A 20642-nucleotide genomic window follows, 5' to 3' on the forward strand; every position below is an offset into this window, starting at 1 on the left:
TTTCCGGTATATGGGTCTTCCTTCCAAGTTAGTCTGCATAGGGTTTTAGCTCTATTTCCCCCAGAAAGCACCCTCCTCTCTGTCTATCTGTCTGTCTGTCTCTCTCTCTCACACCCACACACCCACCCAGAGACATTTTTTGCCTCCTCCCCTGCATAATTAAAGTTTTGTGTGCAAACAACTACAAGCTATGGCTATAATGAATGGATGGTGTGAAATAGTTCCGATCACATCACTGCATTTCTGATCACATCACTGCATTTGTTGGCTTCAACAGAAAACCGTTCTTTTCTAGTTCATAATCCTGCATATTTGCAAAACCACGTCAGAGAGTGGTGCCCGGTTTATAGATTATGACTTTGGAGCCAACAAGCTTTGGCTCCATTTAAGACCCTCAGCAGTCCACTCTCTGTGTAAATAGCAGCATCTTAAACCAAGTTAAGTTGCACGGCTAGCAATGTGTCACATGATACTTAATCGTGCCTCTCTTGCCAGCGGAACAGATGGCTGATGCATTTCTGTAATGAACGTAGTGCCGCAAAGGCATTGTCTGCAAACTTATAGCCACATGTGGCTTATTCATAAATCAGGCAACCAAGGTTGAATCCGCTAAGGTACTAATTCTGCACTTCATTTACTAATTGCATGGGTCTAGTACTCAGTGAGGTGCTAAACCTCTGTCTGGGCTGCACTACTCCAGACAGGGACTCTTAGGATAGAGTACTTTCCATTTAAATCTCTTTCTAGACTTTTTTCTTTTTAAAAATAGGGATGGAGACTGTGGGGTGGGGAATAAGACTGGTCCACTTAAAAGCTACTTTACATTTGGCATACGATACTGAAAAGGCTAGTCAACTGGGTTCAAGAAATAAGGATCTTTTACTCATGTGTGATAGATTAGCTATGATGTAGCTATCTTTGGGGAATGAGCATTTAGCACTATCTCTGACTTAGCACAATTGATGCAACTAGAACCATCATTATCTCTGTTATCTTGAAGGCTCCCCTCTAACCTGCAATGACAGTTTATTCTTAAATATGTTATACTAGTGACAGGCAGGAAGGAAATAGCTGAGACCTCCAGGTATAGGGCGGTATATAAATTCAATAATAATAATAATAATAATAATAATAATAATAATAATAATAGACATTTGGAAACTTTGTCCTGCTATATATTTACAGTATTGGGCTGGGATTTTTTCTTTATTTTTTTTAATTATGTGAGTAACAGGGACAACATGGTAGATTGCCTAGGACAGGGGTGGACACAACAACATCCCATGCTATTTGTCATGTTGCCTGGGCCTGATAGGACTCCCCCCCCCCCCCGGCTAGGGAGACAGCCAAACAATAACTTTTTAATGGTCTCTTGATTATTTCCATATATCAATAACGGGATATCTAAATTTCAGCTTCCTCCATCACATTTTGGAATGACTCTTCATCTGATCCATGGAAATAATCACATATCTTATTATGTCCTGGCTTCTTCTTCTTTGGTTAACTCACGTGATGTTAAAAACTCACTCTCTAGTTTTTGTTTAATGTCTGTTCAATATACCCATCTGTACTCTTCATGTGCAATGTTCACTGATGATAGATATAAGCCCACTTATAGTTTCCAGCAGTTGGTTATCAGCAGGTCAAGACAGTGAAAAGCATGTACGTCAACTCTTGAAACGGGTTTCAACATCCCTGCATAGTCCAATGATTAAATGCCCAACTGGGATTCCTTGAAGCTTTCTATCAAAAATGATTGGCCAGGAAAAGGTACGGGAGAGCTCATCTGTATCCTGTTCTTGGAGGATTTTCTGAGAAGAGAAACCATAGCCCTTTGTCTGCTTTCCCAGTTTAGAGTGGATGAATCCTTGACTATGGGCTTGGAGGTTCTTGAGGGGGGTGGGTTTGGGTTGAAGAGCTGGAAAGATACTGTCTTAAGCATGCACAACATTAGAAGATTGAAGTGTTGGCTTCCCCGCCCCCCCTTACTCCTATGCATGTTCAATGGTGTTTGTTTCCAGATAGGTGTGCACAGGGTTGCAGCATGAGTCTGGCAAGACTGTAAAATCCCCGCACAGGAAGAACCAGGACTGATTGGCTTCATTGCTGCAAAAGTAAGGAAGTCTCACTGTAGACTTGCAACATCAAATTCTGCTAGGTGGTTGAACCCGTAAGTGATATGCTAGACAGTGCACTTAATTGCCCAGTATAGTAGCAGCATAGAACAGGGAGGGTGCACATCTGGTGAGGTAGAGGTTAGTTTTTATTGCTGTTGTTTCAATTGACAGGTTCTACAACTACAGTATTCAGGTAAGCAAGAGTAGCTGCATTTAATAATCTGAGTACAGTATGCATTTTGGGAGTGAGGGGAGTCAGTGTTGTGGACATGATCCTGCCACAGTTAAGCACTTTCAGTTCCCACTTATTATTTCAGAAGGGAAGTCCAGGACATGCATAACTCTCTCCTGTGGAGAACAATGGCCTCACAATTATTAATAATTGCACCTACCAAATGGGTTCCCCTTCCCCACTTTTAAAATGTATCCAGATATTCTGATAAGGTGTTTGTGTTTGGTACAGGCCTGGTCCTTTGTATGATCTCACTGTTGCCGCATTGGTGCTTGGGTGAGAATAGGTTAGGATCCCTCGAGACACCAGATTCTATGGAATCCAGCAGTTTTCGGTTGGGGAGCAGGGGCTTGAGTAGAAGCAGTTGGGCTTGAAATGTTTAGTTATCACGTTTGGCAAAGTCGTTACAAACAGCTGTAATCCCCCAGAGAGTTCCTGCAGTATCATATAGCTAGGAAATGGGGGGAAACATGGGTGTGGGAGAAACATTATCTGATGTGACCTGAGGGGTTAAAAGCCTTTCCTGTAAAACCACTCTAGCTCCAGGGGGCCTTTTTTGGGGAGTAAAATTAAGATGTAAAGTGTGAATGCAACGAACAGCTATATTGAGAGATGCCATCTGGGCAGCGCCCCCAAACACAGTGGGGTTGGCTTAGTACATATTGCAGGAAGTGGAAATAATACACATTACTAACGGTCCCATATGACCATGAAGTCCAGAAGCTAATATTACCTAAGGGCATCACTGTGTGTCTCCTTTGGTACACTTGGGCTCGCACCAGCTCCCTGTTGAGTGCCAAGCCTACGGCAGGCCCATGCATCTTGTGTGACACAACCCCTTAAGGGATGGAGAGACTACTCTATGAAGAAAGGCTGCAGCACTGGGAACATTTTAGGCAAGTAAGAGGCGCCATGACGCAAGTTTATAAACCTATGCATGGCAGGAAGAAAGTGGACATGGGGGGTGGGGAAGCACCCTCCCTCTCTCAATGCTAGCACTGGTGGTGGGCATTCAGTGAAGCTGAATGATGGAAGATGCAGGGCAGATAAAGGAAAGTGCTTCCTAATGCAGCGCATAGTTAATCTATGGAACTCAGTTCTGCAGGAAGTAGTGGTAACCAACAACCTAGATGGCTTTCAAAGAAGATTGGACAAATTCACGAAGGAGAGAGCAACTGATGGCTGCTAGCTGTGATGCGAGCATCTTAAAAAGCAGAGACATCACCTTGCCAACAAAGGTCCGTATAGTTAAAGCCATGGTTTTCCCAGTAGTGATGTATGGAAGTGAGAGCTGGACCATAAAGAAGCCTGATCGCCGAAGAATTGATGCTTTTGAATTATGATGCTGGAGGAGACTTTTGAGAGTCCCATGGACTGCAAGAAGATCAAACGCATCCATTCTTAAGAAAATCAGCCCCGAGTGCTCACTGGAAGGACAGATCCTGAAGCTGAGGCTCCAATACTTTGGCCACCTCATGAGAAGAGAAGACTCCCTGGAAAAGACCCTGATGTTGGGAAAGATGGAGGGCACAAGGAGAAGGGGACGATAGAGGACGAGATGGTTGGATAGTGTTCTCGAAGCTACAAACATGAGTCTGACCAAACTGCGGGAGGCAGTGGAAGACAGGAGTGCCTGGCGTGCTCTGGTCCGTGGGGTCACGAAGAGTCGGACACGACTAAACGACTAAACAACAACAACAACAAGCTGTGATGTGAAGCTCTGTCTCCACAGCTGGAAGCAGTATGATGTTTTGGAATACCAGTTTCTGGAAGCCACAGGAGGGAAGAGTGTTCTTGTGCTTGGGTTCTGGTGGGCCGCTGTGAGAACAGGATGCTGGCCTAGAGGGGCCATTGGCCTGATCCACCAGCATCTTCTGATGTTCTTACCTGCCCTATAGCTTTAAAAGAAACTGCTGTCTGCCCAACCTGCTCAGAGTTCTGTATAACCCTGATTGCTTGGATGCCGATCACAATAAGCTCCTCTTTCGTGTATATTTCTTATCTTCTGGGACATGGGCGTAGCTTGGGGGGGGGGAAGGGCAGTGCCCCCCCATCAAGTAAATAAATAAAAATGCTTAACTAAAAGTATAAATTGTGAAAATATTTTTCTGAGCACTTGGTGTCAAAAGAAAGCAATTGAAAACAACGGTTGTGGAGACATTTCATTCCCCATGACAGAGCCAGACAGAGGATGATGGACGGGTGCCTACCGTGGTCAACATAAATCCTGGCTACGCCCAAACTGTCCACAGCTAGTGAACTAAAAAGCTGTGGAGTTCCTGCTCATAAAAATAATCTAGGACCCCCCTCCCAAGGTCTTTCTTGGGCTATGCACTGTCATTATGAGTCAATAGCCACACTGAGTTGCCCTTTGCAAATTAGGCAGAAGTCGAAGAGACCGGTCCATTCCGAGTCCTTACTCTCCCCCCCCTCGCCCCTCTCCCGGTCCCCTCCAACCCCCTTCCGTCGGGGGTGGGCTTCTTTTAACAGGTATGATGATGTCAAATGTGATGCTGATGCTCCAGTGACTTAAGCCTGCCTCTTTTGGCGCAGACTCCGTAATCCTCCCGGTGGCTCCCAGGCAGCGCCGGGCTTCGCAGAAGTAGTGCATCTCCTAATCAGGTCACATTTCAGCGGGGATCCAGCCGCCCTTCTCTCCCTCCGAGCCGGGAGAGAGATCAGAGGAGGAAGAGGAAGAAGAAGAAGTCTCAAGAATCGCTTTGCGGCCAGCGAGGGAGCCACCGCCTCGCAGGCAAGATGAGAGCCCCAGGCTGTTGTCTGGTGCCGCTGCTGCTGGCCCTCGCCTTGGCGGAAGGGGACGGCAAGGCGGCCAAAGAAGGCGACAATCCCGGCAATTTCATGGAGGACGAGCAATGGCTGTCTTCCATCTCCCAGTACAGCGGCAAGATCAAGCACTGGAACCGCTTCCGAGACGTGAGTCCGGATGGAGTAGCCCATGCATGATTTTTTATTTTATTTTTTTACCTCGTAGCATGCAAATTCCTCCGCCCTGCTAGCATTCAGGGCAACCCGGGAGTGGGGAAGGGAGGGAACGGTGGATAGAGGCTGTTGCAACGCGTTGCACCCGCGGGGGTGCATGGGCAACGGAGCGATTGGCAGCCTGCAACAATTGCTGCTGCTGCTGTCGAGGATGTAGGTGCAGGCGTGGCGTGGAGGAGGCGGTGGCGGGTTGAGGCGGCTCCTCTTGCAGCGTCAACCCGCGTGCAGGTGGCGCGCCGGGAGCCGCCAAGAGCAATCGCCGGTTGCAGCAGCAGTAGCAGTGCGCGGAGCAACCGTTGCAAAGGCTCGGGGGGGGGGCTCCCAGTGGCTGGTGCATTTGGAGCGGGAAAGCTGGGCGGGTAGGTGGGAACCTGCACGGTTCTTTGCACGGCGGCTGTCGAGCAAAAAGCGGGGTTGGGAGAGCTGAGGTTGCACTGTTGGTCCCGATTCTTTATTTTTAAACGGGAGCAAGTGGGATTTGGATACCCGGCTATAGCTTTTGCAGCCTCGCGGTTTAATTCCTGTTACGCGCACAAACAGACACACTCGAGTTTGCAAAGATCTCTCCTGGCCGCCGCGCAAGCTTGGCTTTGCTTGGCTGCGCAGAGCCCCGTCGGAACTCCCGTTTCCTTCCGACGCGGCCAGGCGGAGACCCGCCCTTGCGAACTCCGACGAGCCCCTTGGCGGCGGAGCCGTTTGCTGCAAGGCAAGCCACGCAGCGCCTGGGGGGGGGGGCTGTGCGTGTGTTTGTTCCAGGCTGGCATCTCGCCTTGTCGCTTCCTGCTCAGTTTGCCACCTTGTGCAAAAATTCTTTGCTATATATTTAAGGTCCCGGAACAGTAAACGCCGGGTGGAGTTGGGACGGGGCGGGTGGATCGGTTTCCACGTTAGTGTGCTTTGGTTGGTCTTGCTGGTTACTGCAGTGTTGGAGCGGGCACACTTCACTCGCCGCTCCCCCCCCCTTTTTTTTACGGCTGACGCCGGCGAAATCGGACATCAACGAAAGGACAGAGAAAATTGAGGGAGGGGGAATAGTAGATGCAAGGGGAAACGGAGCCACATTATACAGGTGTGCAAGCTAAGCAGAAGAGGGAAATCTGCCTGGCTGTGCAATCCTGACCAGTCTACTCGGAAGCAAGATTTCTGAGAAATAAACGTGCCTAGTGACTGTTTAGGATGGTCACTAGGGAACAGAGAAGCTTCATCTTACACCCAGATGGCAGATGCAGGTCCTTCTTTTTCCAGAGTAATTGGGGGGGGGGTTCTGGGGGGTGCTGCTGCTGCTGAGGTAGCTCATCTGGCATCAACTATCAGCATGAGAGAACAAGGAATGAGTTGACTTACCTTTCAAGGCCAAAACTGAGAGTGATTCATTTTCTACAGATTCTTGGGACCCAACCCAATAGAGGTCAAGGCTCGTGTGCTTTTTTAAAAAATAGGCACGTAGAAAGAGAGAATTTTGGCAGTTGCAGGTTTTCCTATCTCCAAGCAGCACCTTAGCGGTGAGCCGCACCTGCCGAAACTGCTGCATCCTGCCTGGAAATAAGGGGGAGATTTTGGAGCTTGGACTTCCATTGGCAAAGGAAAGTGTATTTCTGCCCATGTCCAGAGCATCCGTCTTCTTACTAGCTCACTTCCATGGCAGGTTGTTGTGAACCCAGACTGAGTTCGGATCAAGCTGCCTGCCATCGGAGATAATTAAATTAAATTCCCCTGGGTGCATCTGGATAAATGAACTCAGGCTCACGAATGCTGAGTTTGGTGGGGTTTGCTCCCAACTAAGCCTATGTAGGATTTGGACTGACGGCTGCTTTTGCTGAGCAGACTCATGCAGCAAGCTCTCTGGAGTATGTGGCTGCAGATTTCCTTTTGAAAGCCCGTTCGTCTGTTCTCTGCTGTTGGGACAATGGGTGGATAAAGCTCTAGTTTGCTCATCATGCAACCAGATGGGCAATTCTCCCCCCTTCCCGCCCCTGCTCTTTTAAGATTTATTCTGTGAGGTCCACACTAAATAAAAGTCGGAAGAGAGGCGATCCCCAGGGAGACCAATATTTGTGGGGTGGGAGGAAAGGGGGTTCATTTGTATAGTTCTCCTTTTTAAAATTAATTGACCAGAAGATCACACCACAGCCACCCCTCCCTGTTTGAATAGATCTGCTTTTCGGTCCTCCCTGTGCCTCCTCATCAGTAAAACGGTGCCAGTTTTCATGGGGACTAGGCAACTGTACAAACGAAACAAAGGATAAATGAAATAGGCTGATGCCTAGGCTTGCCATTGTTGTTAACTGCTGTGCCTTTTAAGGGCAGCCCCCACCTGCAGAATTTTACCAGGTGACACTTTACCTGCCATTTGCTTGCTTGCCAGGTAAAGCATCTTCTGCTCGCTTTGTGCGTGCCCAGGCAGGTGATAAAGAGGAAGAAGCAGGTCCAGTAAAAAAGAAGAAGATATAATGCTCATCTCACTGCTGGCTCCCCTATTTATGCAGCGTAAAGTGTAAATCCTGCATTTAGAAAGGGGGGAAAACACATTTCTGTGGGCAAGAGCACTTAATTCAGATGAGTTTGCCCTCGAAACAACTGTTAAAAACCTTAGTTTTATTCACCATCGGGTGGTCAAATGATGGGTTCCCCCTCCCCCAAGAGCCCCACATACGACCTCTAGTAGCAGAGGTTGTGAGCACTTGTGGATGACAAGGGGCTGGGAAAAGAGCTCTTTGCACCCCGCTTGTGGTCTTGGTTGAACATGGTGGAAACAAGAACTAACTAACTTAACACCACACTGGGGTATGCAGGCCTTTCGCCTGGTTCGCTGGGGTTTTTAGGTACTCACACATGCACAGTTCGTGCTTGTGGGTGGCGTTCTCTGAGGGGAACCTGCAAAATGATTCCTTACACTTCCACAAACCTCTGCTCCCCCTCTCCTCCCACAGACATTCTGATTCCCCCCACTTCTTTCTCAGCAGCCCCCATTATGGCTAAAATTATTTTGGCACTCGCTACCTGAGTTTGGCATCGGAGGGATGCTAGTGATTTTAGGGAGTGCTAGTTAATTCCGGGTTAATTGCTCCCAGGGAAAAGTCTTGCAAGCTTGCCAGCATGGGCACATATTTTTCCGACATAGCCCCTCCGACATCTGGTTTGGTCTATTTCATAAACCCACCAAGGAGGCTGGGAAAATGTCTGGTCAGCTGATGGGAAGGCAGGTTTGGAAGCAGCTACGGTTTTATCTAATGGCTGTTCCATCAGAAGGAGAAGCAATTTGATTAAGCAATAAAACTCAGAAAGACTGGCTTTTGCCCTCTTGACATCGTCTGAAGAGCCACTTAGTTCTTCCCACTACCCCTCTGGAAGATTTACTAGCAAAGGCATTAAATAAAGGGTAGGATGGACGGACGGACACACACACACACACACACACACACACACACACACCATCCCCACAAAGACATGCTGCAATCTGAGCAGATTGGCTTTGGCCAGGAACAATGCATTTGCAAAGGATTATGAATGCACCTCCCCTCCGCCCCCTGCCAGATTGTCTTTTGAGTCAGTAATGCACGGCCAGCTTTCCATTCTGTGGGTCTGTGCCCATATAAAACATAGAAAACTAGAAAGTTGGGGGTCACTCAATGACATTGATTGGCAGCTGATTCCGGACGGGCAAAAGAAAGTGCTTCTTCGTATGAACTGTGCTTAATTGATGGGTTGTGCGCTGACACAGGTTGTGACGACGGAGGCTGGCTCGGATGCTTTTAAAAGAAATAAGACAAATTTATGGAGCAGGGTGGGGTCTATCAAGGGCTATTAGCCACTGCGCGCATATCGACTCCCTTGTGTGCAGAGGCCGTATGGCTCTTGAACACTGCTTGCTAGGAGTGGGGGCGACAGCATGAAAAATATATTGTCTTCCAGCCTTTCTGGTGGGCTTCTTAAGCATCTGCCTAGCGATTATCGGTAACAAGATGCTGGTCTAGTTGGACCTTTGCTTGGTCTGATCCAGTGAGGCTTTTCTTACGTGCTTTTACGTTGCACAGCAAACATACTTTGGCATGGTAAGGAATTGCGCAAGGGCACTTTTGTCCTGGCTATTTTTGTATCCTTTCTTTGAAGGCCAGAGAGAGAGAGAAAAAAAACCACCATAACTATATGTGGAGACCTACTGTAATGTAGCAGCTAACAGTGGGATCCTTTACATGTCTACTACTCAGAAGCGAGTGTCATTGAGTTCATTGGAGCTTACTCCCAGGTAAGTGGGTCTAGGTTTGCAGATGTGATCAAAGCTCGCTGCTGCCAATAACTCAGTAGGTCAATCCAGGCAGGTTTCTGCCAGCCCAGTCTCCCTGTTGCATCTGCAGTAGAAGGATAATCATTCTGACCCACCTTACAGGACTGTTGTTTGCAAAGGTTTATGAAAACAAGACATGCAAAATGCCTTGAAAACCTGTAATGCTACATATTGTGATTTTATTGCAAAGCACAACAATGAGTAAGGTGCATAAATGAAAATACAGGGAGCTCGTTTGAAGTATTGGTCGGCTTAACTTTGCGGTATATCAACTTGTTACATATCGCTCTTGGTTTGAATATCTTGTCCTTGTCTCCCCTTTGCATACATAATTTTTTTACTGTTCATTAACTTGGACATGTCCCCCCCCCCCCCAACACCTTCACTTTAATGTGGGCCCACTCTGAGTCCAGTGTCATTTTAGCAAAACCTCCTGATAATCATATTTAAAACTTTTGGAAGCTAGAGAAGGAAAACATGTTGTGCCTCTCCTAAAGGAAAATGACCATAAGAAAATTAAGCTGATTCAGTTATTACTGAAGCCCGTGGTTTGATGCATATCAGTTCGGGGGTGATTTTCAGTGATGCCAGGGAACGTCAACGCATACATACATACATACATACATACATACATACAAGCATTTCTGATAACAGGGGATGTTACAGATGCTTTGCAAGTCAATTGGCTCTCAGCTTAGAAAATACTGTAATCTTTGGTGCCTTGGCAACCCCACCCGACGTTTCCTCTAAGGAATGCAAAAGGAAATTACTCCCTCTTCCCCATCCTTTAAAAAAAACAAACCTCTCTAATGTGGCTGCATGTAGGATTGCAACAACATTGTATGCTTTGATGCAAAATAAAATCACACTTCTCTTCCCACCTGACTCACACAGACACTTTTAATAGAGCACCTGCCTTTCAGCCAGTCCTGTGTGCAGGATTGCAGCCACGGTGCATGCTGGTCTTTTTGAAGCAGCGTCTCGTTCCTCCATCCCTCCGGGTTTCCATTTCTCTCAGAGTTGTGAAATAGACACGCGCAGCTGCTCCTCCGCATAGGACAGGCTATACTCTTGACCGATGCCATGCGTGGCAGCTCCAGAGGTATGCTAGGTTCCCAGGGATCCTTTTAAAATAGAAACAGGGCGGGAAATGTTTCCATGTTTGCGTGCCAACAAGGTGGGCCGAAGAAATAGTTTGGGGGTACTCTGTCTCGTTGTGGAATTTGGCGGGTTTGACAGGAACGAATACGAAACGGGAGAACCGCGGGTGAGGTTTTGTTGGCTCGTGGCAGTGAGACAAGTAATGCTTGTGCTACGTTCCACAAGAGAGCTCTCTCTCTCTCTCTGTGTGATGAATTAATTCATTAAAAGCACAGTTCCCAGCAGCCTTTGAAGGACCTGCCCATCGAGGGCTTTGAGTCTTGGAACATGATTTATTGCTCTGCCTGAGCACGATAGGGCGGGTATTAATTAGGCCATATCCAACAATTCAGTCACTCTTTTTCAATGCGGAGACTCTGCAGCCTTCTCCACTCTTGGAAGGGGTTGCATCTCTCTGTGAGTTCCTCTGGAGCAGAAGAAGCCACTTTCCACCAAGTCAGACTGGTGGTCTGCCCTGCTCAATATTGTCTTCTGGTAGCAGCTCATCTGTGTTTCTGGCATCTACAACTAAGGCTGGGAGAGACACGTGCCAGAAACACAGATGAGCTGCTCCCAGAAGCCAATATTGAGCAAGTGGGGCTTTCTAGTTGCAATGCCATGTGCTCCACCTGTCAGGAGACATGCTCAGAACAGTGACTCCAGCAGAGGTGAACAGGTTGCCTTTTACTGTTCTGCACTGTACATGTGTACATCTTTCTGGAGTGAACGGTGCCTCCAGTTTTAATTCAAGGGGGAAAAATGTGCCTCAGCTCTCAGACATTGGGGGAACAATGGCCTAGAATTAATAGGACGGCTCTATCTATCTCTAGATAAAGAAGAAAGTCATAATGGGCCAAACAAGCTTGTCCTCACCCTTTTAATTCCCCAATGGCTGCCCATTAGGGTTGGGCCAATATATATCGTCCAAAACTATTTTAAAGTCCACATTGTGATATCCGTTTCATAATCTTTGACCTGGCAATATATCATGAATCATGATGTGTGTTAGGGCTGGGTGATAGATCGTCCAAAACCAGAACGAAGTCCTCCATGTGATAGTGGTTTCATAATTTTTGATCTGGCAATATATCACAAATGTATGTGTGTGCTATGCAAAAATCATGATGTTGGAAAAACTGTGAAGCAAGCCAATGCCTCTACATAGCTCCATCCTTATTTCAGACATTGTGATATATATCGGTATATCACGATGTTTAGCTGGTGATAGATATATCACGATGTTGGAAACCAGATACTGCCCAGCCCCATTGCCCATCACGTTCAAGCATTGTTGAAGGGACTGTCGCTTGCATGCTGGTCTTCACAGCCCTAGTTGCATTCATGCGATGTGATTCACTCTCAGCATCTTCTTCAGTCATACTGAAAATAGGCAGTTGACCTTTGGTTAAAAGGAGTAGCCTTGCCAAACTTGCTTGCACTCCCATCTGACAACATCCATGATCCTGATGCTGACAAGGAATGCGGCTTGATCTGATTTCTAACCCTTTCCTGATCCTATGCATAGCTGGGTTGGAACACAGAGTGGCTGGTGCTACAAGAAGCTTCTTAGGCAACGTCAGTGGCTCAACTAGCAAGCATAGGGCTAGTTAGTGTATGAAAGGGTTAAGATAATAGAGCTGTGTTTCCTAGGCTCAGTTCACGCCTCCTCTTCCTTCTGCCCCCAAGAGGGGGGAAGTGAATATTTCTCCCCCCCCCCCCCATGCCATGGAACTGACCAAGGAAGACGTGCCTAAGCAAGTGCCAAGCTTAGAGGACATGTTTGGAACTATCTTTCTGTATTTTCTACCCAAGAGTATTCTGCCTTGCTGCTGCTTGGATAAATGCATGAATCTGACCTTTGGAACATTTTGTAAGTAAATTGTTTTAAATTTACTTAACTGTGTGGCCTGTTCATTGCAAGATGGGGAGAAAGAGAGGAGTGCTGTTTGCAAGCAGACTAAATGGGATAAAAGGATCTAACAACCTATATTCCTAACACTATGCAGGCGGCTACCATTTTCTGTGTATCCAACTGACATGCAACCTCCGACGCACGGGTCCTTTTGGATCCAGGAGAGGGCAGGGCAGGGGTGTATGATGGATCTTTTGGTAAGACCCTTCGTCCTTCATCCTGTGTAACTGAGTTTCATCATACACTAATGGCCGTTGTCTAAACCAGTTAATAAAATATGGCAGACTATACAGTGTATTGTAAGGATGAGGAACCTTTGGTCTTCCCAGTGTTGGACTACAGCTCCAATCATCCCTGACCATTGGCTATGCTTGCTGGAGCTGATGGGAGTTAGAGTCCACCAACATCAGAGGGCTGGATCTTTCCCACCCCTGGTATATTTGAAGTAGATAAGGAAATAAGGGCACAACTAGCCTAGTGCTCTTGCTGTATGCAAGCTTTGCCCCTTGCTATCCTATCCCAGCTCTTTGCACACTTCTTCTCATTAACATTTGTAGATGGGGTGGCGGAATTAGAGATGGGGGTCATGATATATCTGGGCTTCCAGGATCATGAAGTAGCTGGCTCGAATTATGCTTTACTTGGTTAATTTTGGGGGAGAAATAGATGGTGTTTCTAGACCCTTGGCTGTACTGAGGATGTCCCCTCCTCCCCCGATAGTTAATCACTTGTTCTTGGGGATCCAGATTGTTTTCCTTCAAACCCTTCTGTTGCAAGGATATCACATTTTCCCAGCACTCAAAACTGCAATATTTTGTTATGTGGGAGAAGATACTCTTTATTGAGCCAATGCATAATTTGTAAAAATGGAATATGATTGCATGAGTATCCCAGGCACCTATAGATACTGAGTGTGTCTTATGAACAAGGAGTAAAGCTGGCATTCCATGGTGAGATAAAGGCTACGATCCTATGCATGTGATATCAAGCAAGTAAGCCCAACCCAAGGTGGTGAGGTTTCTTCTGAGAAAGCATGCTTCGAATTGAGCTGTCCCTTGCATTGCAGCCCATCCGTTGACCTAGGTTTTAGCCTTACCTCCCTAAATATTGTCATTTGATTGGTTGATTCATAAATATAAAAACCTTTCTGCTGAAAAGGTTGCCAAAGCTGTAGACCAAGGGTAGCTTCTCTGTCTAGACCCCAGGATTCTCCCCAGGCCATATCCCTTCATCAGCTCTACTATGGATCCTCCTTGAATATTCCTTTGAACTCCGATAGTGCCTCTAGTTCGTCCAGATGGAGGATAAAGAGTAAAACCAACCTACTATACAAAAGGAAGATTTGCATTCGTTGCTCTGCCAGTTTTGCCTCTGGCCCCATGTACTACTGGCATGTGGCCCCTGAAAGGTTGCCCAGAAGGAAGTGTGGCCCTCAGTCTGGAAAAGGTCCCCCACCCCCTGCTTTAGATGATTAATCATAGCTTAAAAAGTAAAAGTGAAAAACACAATAAAATGACCACTCCTATAAGAAATACAGACAGTAGGAGAATTAATTACCAGTTAGATCTCTTAGATCTCTAGGGACGCGGGTGGCTCAGGAACGCGGGTGGTGCTGTGGGTTAAACCACAGAGCCTAGGACTTGCCGATCAGAAGGTCGGCGGTTCGAATCCCCATGACGGGGTGAGCTCCCGTTGCTCAGTCCCTGCTCCTGCCAACCTAGCAGTTCGAAAGCACGCCAGTGCAAGTAGATAAATAGGTACCGCTCCTGCGGGAAGGTAAACGGCATTTCCGTGCGCTGCTCTGTTTCGCCAGAAGCGGCTTAGTCATGCTGGCCACATGACCTGGAAGCTGTACGCCGGCTCCCTCGGCCAATAAAGCGAGATGAGCGCCGCAACCCCAGAGTCGGCCACAACTGGACCTAATGGTCAGGGGTCCCTTTACCTAGATCTCTTTAGCTTTAATTTGCCTAGAAAAAACAATGGGGTTTTCCCTCTGCACCTGTATTCTGATGGATGAAAGTTCCTTGTTTAACATCACACCAGACATTTAAAGCAGGTTTAATGCACATGGCTTCCCCCAAAGCCTCGTGGGAGCTGTAGTTCGTTAAGGGAGCTGGGTGTTGAAGCTCTATCAGTGGTAGATTACAGTTCTCAGGTTTCTTTAGGGGACGTTGAATGCTTTAAATGTGCAGTCAACAACTACATCTCCCAGAATTGACATTCCTGGGGTATACAGAAATTTCCGACAGAAGAAGCTGCTGGTGCGTTTCTGATATTTGCAGCAGGACAGCAATTGCTGACGGTTACTGAATTTTATCTGTAGGTCATTTTTTTGGACTCAGAATTAACTTAAATTAGATCTGTTCAGTGTGCTCCTCCAACTTAATTTATTCCCCTGCAGCTTTAATTTTGAAAGCTTTAAAAGAAAGTACTAGCCTCCCACCTCACATTAGCTTGGTTCAAAATTTAAGTCCAAGGGCGCAAACACTTGGATGCACAAATAAATCATGTCTGCGATTAACATTCCGCTCTCATATCTGCCTCACTCCAGACATCATAATGATCGGTCCAAGCTCAGCAGCTCCTAACCCTTATATGGCAGATCTAGAATTTGAACACTGGTCTCCCAAGTTCCATATTTAGCACTGTGTCATCCGCAGCACACCAGTTCACATTACGAACCGTGCTATTTACATGACCCCCCAGAAAATGGGCTAAAATATATAAATCAAAATCAAATGTATGCTGGAGGTGTAATCAAGGGGAAGGAACAATGTACCACATGTGGTGGGGTTGTGATAAAATTAAAAAAATCCAGAACACTGTCTGTGATGAATTAAGAAAAATGTTTAGAGAAACATTCGAGAAGAAGTCTGAAGCCTTTCTTCTGGGCATTATGACAATTGATATACCTAGTGACAAAAAAGGTGTTTCTATATGCTACAATCGCAGCAAGAATGTTAATTGCTAGGAATTGGAAGGGGGACAAAGGAAGAATGGCAAATCAAATTGTGTGAATATTTGGGATTAGCAAAAATGACAGAGGCAATTAGGAACCAACCAAACCAAAAATGTAAGAAAGAGTGGGAATGTGTGAAAGAGTATTTAGGAAAACATTGTTCTCAAATAAAACCCTTGATATGCTTTGAATAAATTTTGCAAAGTTAAGAAGAAATGGATGTTATATTATGTAATAGAAAGGTGATAAAGACAACACAATTGAAAAGAGAAAGAAGATAGAAGAAGAGGCAATGAGGTGTTGGAAAGTCACTTGTGAAGAAATATTGATATTGCCTGGTGTATGTATGTATGTATGTATGTATGTATACATACGTGCGCACACACACACGCACACACGTATACAGTTTATATATGGGGGGAAAGGATTGGAATATGTATATGAATAACCAGTTAAAAAAATTAATAAAAAACATTAAAAAACCCACGAACCGTGCTATTCTACCTGTTAATCTGCATAAATGCTACAAGGCAGATTAAACTTCATGCAGCAGCATATCTTCAGAATATGTGATCTAGCTTGTGTGTGTTAGTGCTTTTCCTCATTGTCCTATGGGGATGTGATGAACCATACAGAGAGACACCCTTAGGACGTTGCATTAAGAACCGCCCCGTGGCCGGCTTGTTTCTTTGCTGGATTTCTTGCTTTAAAAACATAAATAAAAAATCTCACATCTCCCTATGGAGAGACCCTTGGCTTACCAATTAAAACTCTATTGTTGCATTTGTCTTCTGTGACCGGCAAGCACAGGAAAGGATCAGGTCTGTAGCAGGAGGCCTTCTTTGAAGTTCCCACTGTAGCTGCTTTGCAGGGCCGGGCCACCCATGAGGCAAGATGAGGCAACTGCCTTGGGCGGCAGGATCTGCAGGGGCAGCAGATTTGGCCTCCACGGAATGCATTGCCTGCTGCTGCTGCCACAGTGGTGCCATTGGAGGCTGGATCTGCTACCTCTTAGGCAGCTCCCCCCCATGGCACCTCTACAGGGGCATTTTGGTGATGCTGCTGGTCTCCTCCCACCCCTAGGGGGCTTCCCTCTCGAGTCTCCTGGGCTCTGTAACCACCCAGCATTTTTCAGAGCAGGTCCCTTCCCTTGTCATGACGGTCTTTGATCCCCACTTCACCCCTTCTTCCTTGGCAGAGGGGAGGGTGCCATTTTGTGGTTCGCCTCAGGTGCCAAAATGCCTTGGTCCTGCCCTGCTGTTTTGCATTACTTGAAGAGGCAAGCTGCTCAAAACTTGGAACTGAGAAATGTATTGCCTCTTCAGCATGTGATGAAAACTTCAGCAATACACTTGGCTTTCCTCTTTCCCTCCCTTTGTTGTTCTTTTGTTTGGTATCGAGGACCACCTGAAAGTGGACTACTGGTGGCCTTTGGGCTACAGTTTAAGTTTGTGGCCCTCCAGATGTTGTTGGGACTACAACTCCCATCATCCTTGACTATTGGCTATGCTGGCTGGGGCCTTTTGGGACTCCCAGCAACATCCGGAGAACTATAGGTTCCTCAAGCCTACCTTAAGAGATGCTCAGAGCCCAGAGCTGTTGGAACACTATCACAGGGCAAGTGTCCATGGATGCATATCTTCTTTCCAAGAATACATTTAGCATTTAGAACTGTTAGCAGCCTTACTATTCCACTCGAGGCACCCACACTAGTCCAGATTTTGCCCAGAAGAAGAAGAGGGAAAGGCCACGAAGCCGTAACAAAGCCCCTCAATGCCACCCCTTCTTGAAATATCTGTCCTGACAGCCAGCAGGGCTAGAGCTGAACTGTGCATTCATGAATATAGATCAGAGCTCTCACTGTGCTGGTGAGGGTGGGCTGTAATTCTCTGTGTTAAATAAACCAATTAGTTTAATAGATAAAGGGCAAGGATAAAAGAGGGATGGGAGGTTCCCCTGTTAAATGCTTCCCACTGGGGTCCCGTTATGACAACCGCATAATGTGGAATTAGCAAATCCTGTTTGCGATAGAACTGGATCCTCTGTAGGGTTTCCTCTGTAGGGGCTGGACATGGCCCGGTTCCTGCAATAACTCTGCAGAAGGAGGAGTTTTGGAAGCTGCAGCTTAAGAAGAGGCCTCAAAGCTGCAGTTGCCCAAACTCCTTTTTACACACCTTTTTGAGGGCATAAGGACCATCCTGCACATCTCATCACCCTGCTGTGTCCCCAGGAAGAACATGGCCTTGGACAACATCTTCCTCCCTTATCACTCATCTGGGCTTTACATACTCCTGGCTTCTCCTCTACCCAGGAAGATTGTGTACAAGTCCATTCAGAGTTCTCTCCTACTCTGAAGAGGAAGTTGTCACTCTCTCTGTGGTAGAACATGAAAAACGGGGGATCAGTCCTTACTCTGGTTACACATTTCAGGAGTAAAAGTGGGATCTAGGTTTGCTGTCCTTTTTACCAAGGATAGAAAGAGTTATGCGGAAGTTTTCCCCCCAACACCTTATCTCCATGCCATTAATATCTTTTTGTGGCCAACTGCTGTTAAAGTCCTAAGAAGAGGACTATTTTAAAAACCAGTCACCCCTATTCCTTGTACTCCTACCCCTCTCACAGCAATGGCTTGCCTTTCAAGATTCCCTCTCCCCCACCTAAAGTTTCCTTGTTGAATGAAATTGACTAGTCCAGGAGGGCTGGGCTATTTGGTCCAATCAATTTTACCACTAGCTTGAATCGCGTGAGCAGCAGCTGTAATTGAGAAAAAGGAAAAGAGCAAGCAGGCTTTGTTTTTCTGAAGCAAGGTGGCTTTTGCATCAGTTCTGCTGATGGTGCTGGGCGAGGGCTGGTGTCACAGTGGTGGGAAGCGGGAAGTTGCTTCCATCAAAATAAGCATTTGCGCACACCCAGAAGCTGCTGCAGAAGTGGAGAACCTGTGGCCCTTTAGCTGGTGTTGCACTCCTACTCCCATCAGCCCCAGCCATCATCGCCGACTGGGAATGATGGGAGTTTTAGTCCGAGAGCCACAGGTTCCCCATCCCTGGGACGCATCCTGTGACCCTGGTTGCAATTGGCCCTTCTGCTTTTTGTTCCTCCTCTGGCAACATTTACAGTGCTCTGCGGCTTTTCCAATGTACTTGTACTTGACAAGCCGACAAGGGGAAGTTAAATGCTGCACAAATTTGTATGTGTGTATGTTGTAGGTGTGATGTTGATTTCTTTTCTTCCCTTTTTTTCCTTAAACGGCCATCTGCGCTGTTTGCTGTTCTGACACTCCAAACAGCCTCTGGGGGGGGGGGGGAGAGAGAAACGCGCCTGGTTTTGCATCTCTCTTACGGGCACACATGCTTGAAAGCCCGTGTCTGTGCACCCAAAGGGAACACGAGCAGTTCATGTATCCCTTCTGCGTTCAACGCAGCAGCGGCAGCCCCCCGGAGCCCTGCTGCAACGCAAGGCCCTAAACGCAGCCCCAGAAGCTCTCCCAGTAATGCGGGATTAATAAAACAAGTCTCTCGGAACAGGCTCCCTCCGCTGAGATGTATGCTGTGCTCGGTGAGTCACGATTAGCTTGTGTCACTGTGTGTCACCGAGAGCCACTTATGTGCCATAAAATAAAATAAAATCTCAGCTTAAGCTGGCTGGTGCACTTGTCCTCTGCAGGGCAGGATGCATGCGAAAGAGGCAAGGAGCCGGGGATGGAGCCCAAGGAAGAGATTCAGCGGTGCCAAATCTTTCTCCCTCCTCTCTTCCCTCCCCCTTCGGCATGCTGCTTCAACACACACTCTATTGTTCCTGCAATTGCTTGGGAGAAACATTTGTGCGGGTTTTCTCAGGCTCTCTTTGATAGCCTGCCGTTTGTTTTCCTCTCTGAAAGCTCCCCCCTCCCTCGATTTCCAGTGCAAACCTGTTAGGATTGTGTTCAGTGGGATTGACGCCCGGGTCAATTTCGCATGAGTTTGTTTGATTCTGGTTTTTGCATCTATCTGTGATTGTTATTATTATTATTAATTTTAAAAAGGCTGTATGAAAATGCATAAGCACATACTTTAAAATGTATTGAAATAACGCTTCATCTGAATCTGGATTTAAATGCCTGCCTTATCTCAACAAACACATTCCTAAACCTATTTTATCCCCAAATCCGTAATTTTGATGTGTTTTGGTGCATCTTAGGGGGCCAAGGATCATAACTGTAAAATTTGGAAGTGTGTGATTATGCTTCAGCCCATGTATCAGTCTGGGAGATGCAGATTATATCAGTTTGCTTAAAAATGCAGACAGGACAAATCCTCCTTCATCCTTAGGTAAGGATAAGATTGCAACACCCCCCCCCCCAAATTGCCTGTGCATCTGCAAAAAGGCACACACCACCATGATGTTGCCAAATGCAGCGCTATTAATAATTGGGCATCTGAGGATGGGTAGTATTATTTGCAGCGGAAATGGTGTTCTGTCTTGTTAAGCCAGGCAGATCTGGCTCAACTGACTTAGGCCATGATACAGAAAGGCTTGACAGCTGGCCTCCTGATGCTGTAGTTACCCTGTGGGCCTCCTGGACTTCAGTGGGGCTGAATCTGCAGAAGCATGTGGGTTTCACATACTGGAGATGTATACTGTGGATGGCAAGGGTCTTGCACATGTAACAGGTGCATACGAAGGGATTTCACTAGGTCTAACTCTACTTCCTACTCTTCTTCCCACTGCACCTGCCAGAATGCTACCTTTTGAACAGCCGTGAAATGTGGAAGTCCTCTGACCTCCTTTGCAAAGGGCCACCATTGTCGTGAGCTGACCTTGTGTTTCCCAGCGTGGCACCTGAGAACTCCACGTTGCCCTCAGACATCCTCTTTGGTGCCCTTTGCTCTCCCAGTTTAAAAAATATTTTCCCCCTTCTCTTTTGCTTGTTTGATTGGGGCCGGGGTCCCCCCTCCCCTGGTTTTGGAGAAGGGGGTTGTTGCTTGCCTTTCCCCTTTTTGGAGTTTGTGCTCTGT

The 20642-nt window shown here is 46.8% G+C and overlaps 1 protein-coding gene across 1 annotated transcript in view; it reads left to right on the forward strand.

Moving 5' to 3' along the window:
* The first annotated feature begins 4859 nt into the window (after positions 1–4859).
* The window catches only part of SPOCK2 (SPARC (osteonectin), cwcv and kazal like domains proteoglycan 2), a 70836-nt gene continuing 55053 nt past the window's right edge, over positions 4860–20642 (forward strand). The window contains exon 1 of the mRNA XM_083614283.1: positions 4860–5286. Coding sequence (XP_083470409.1) covers positions 5110–5286 — 177 coding nt within the window. The 5' untranslated portion in view covers positions 4860–5109. The remainder of the gene's footprint in view (positions 5287–20642) is intronic.

This window comes from Podarcis filfolensis (assembly GCF_964270895.1).
Source record: "Podarcis filfolensis genome assembly, chromosome: 5".
Lineage (NCBI taxonomy): Eukaryota > Metazoa > Chordata > Lepidosauria > Squamata > Lacertidae > Podarcis > Podarcis filfolensis.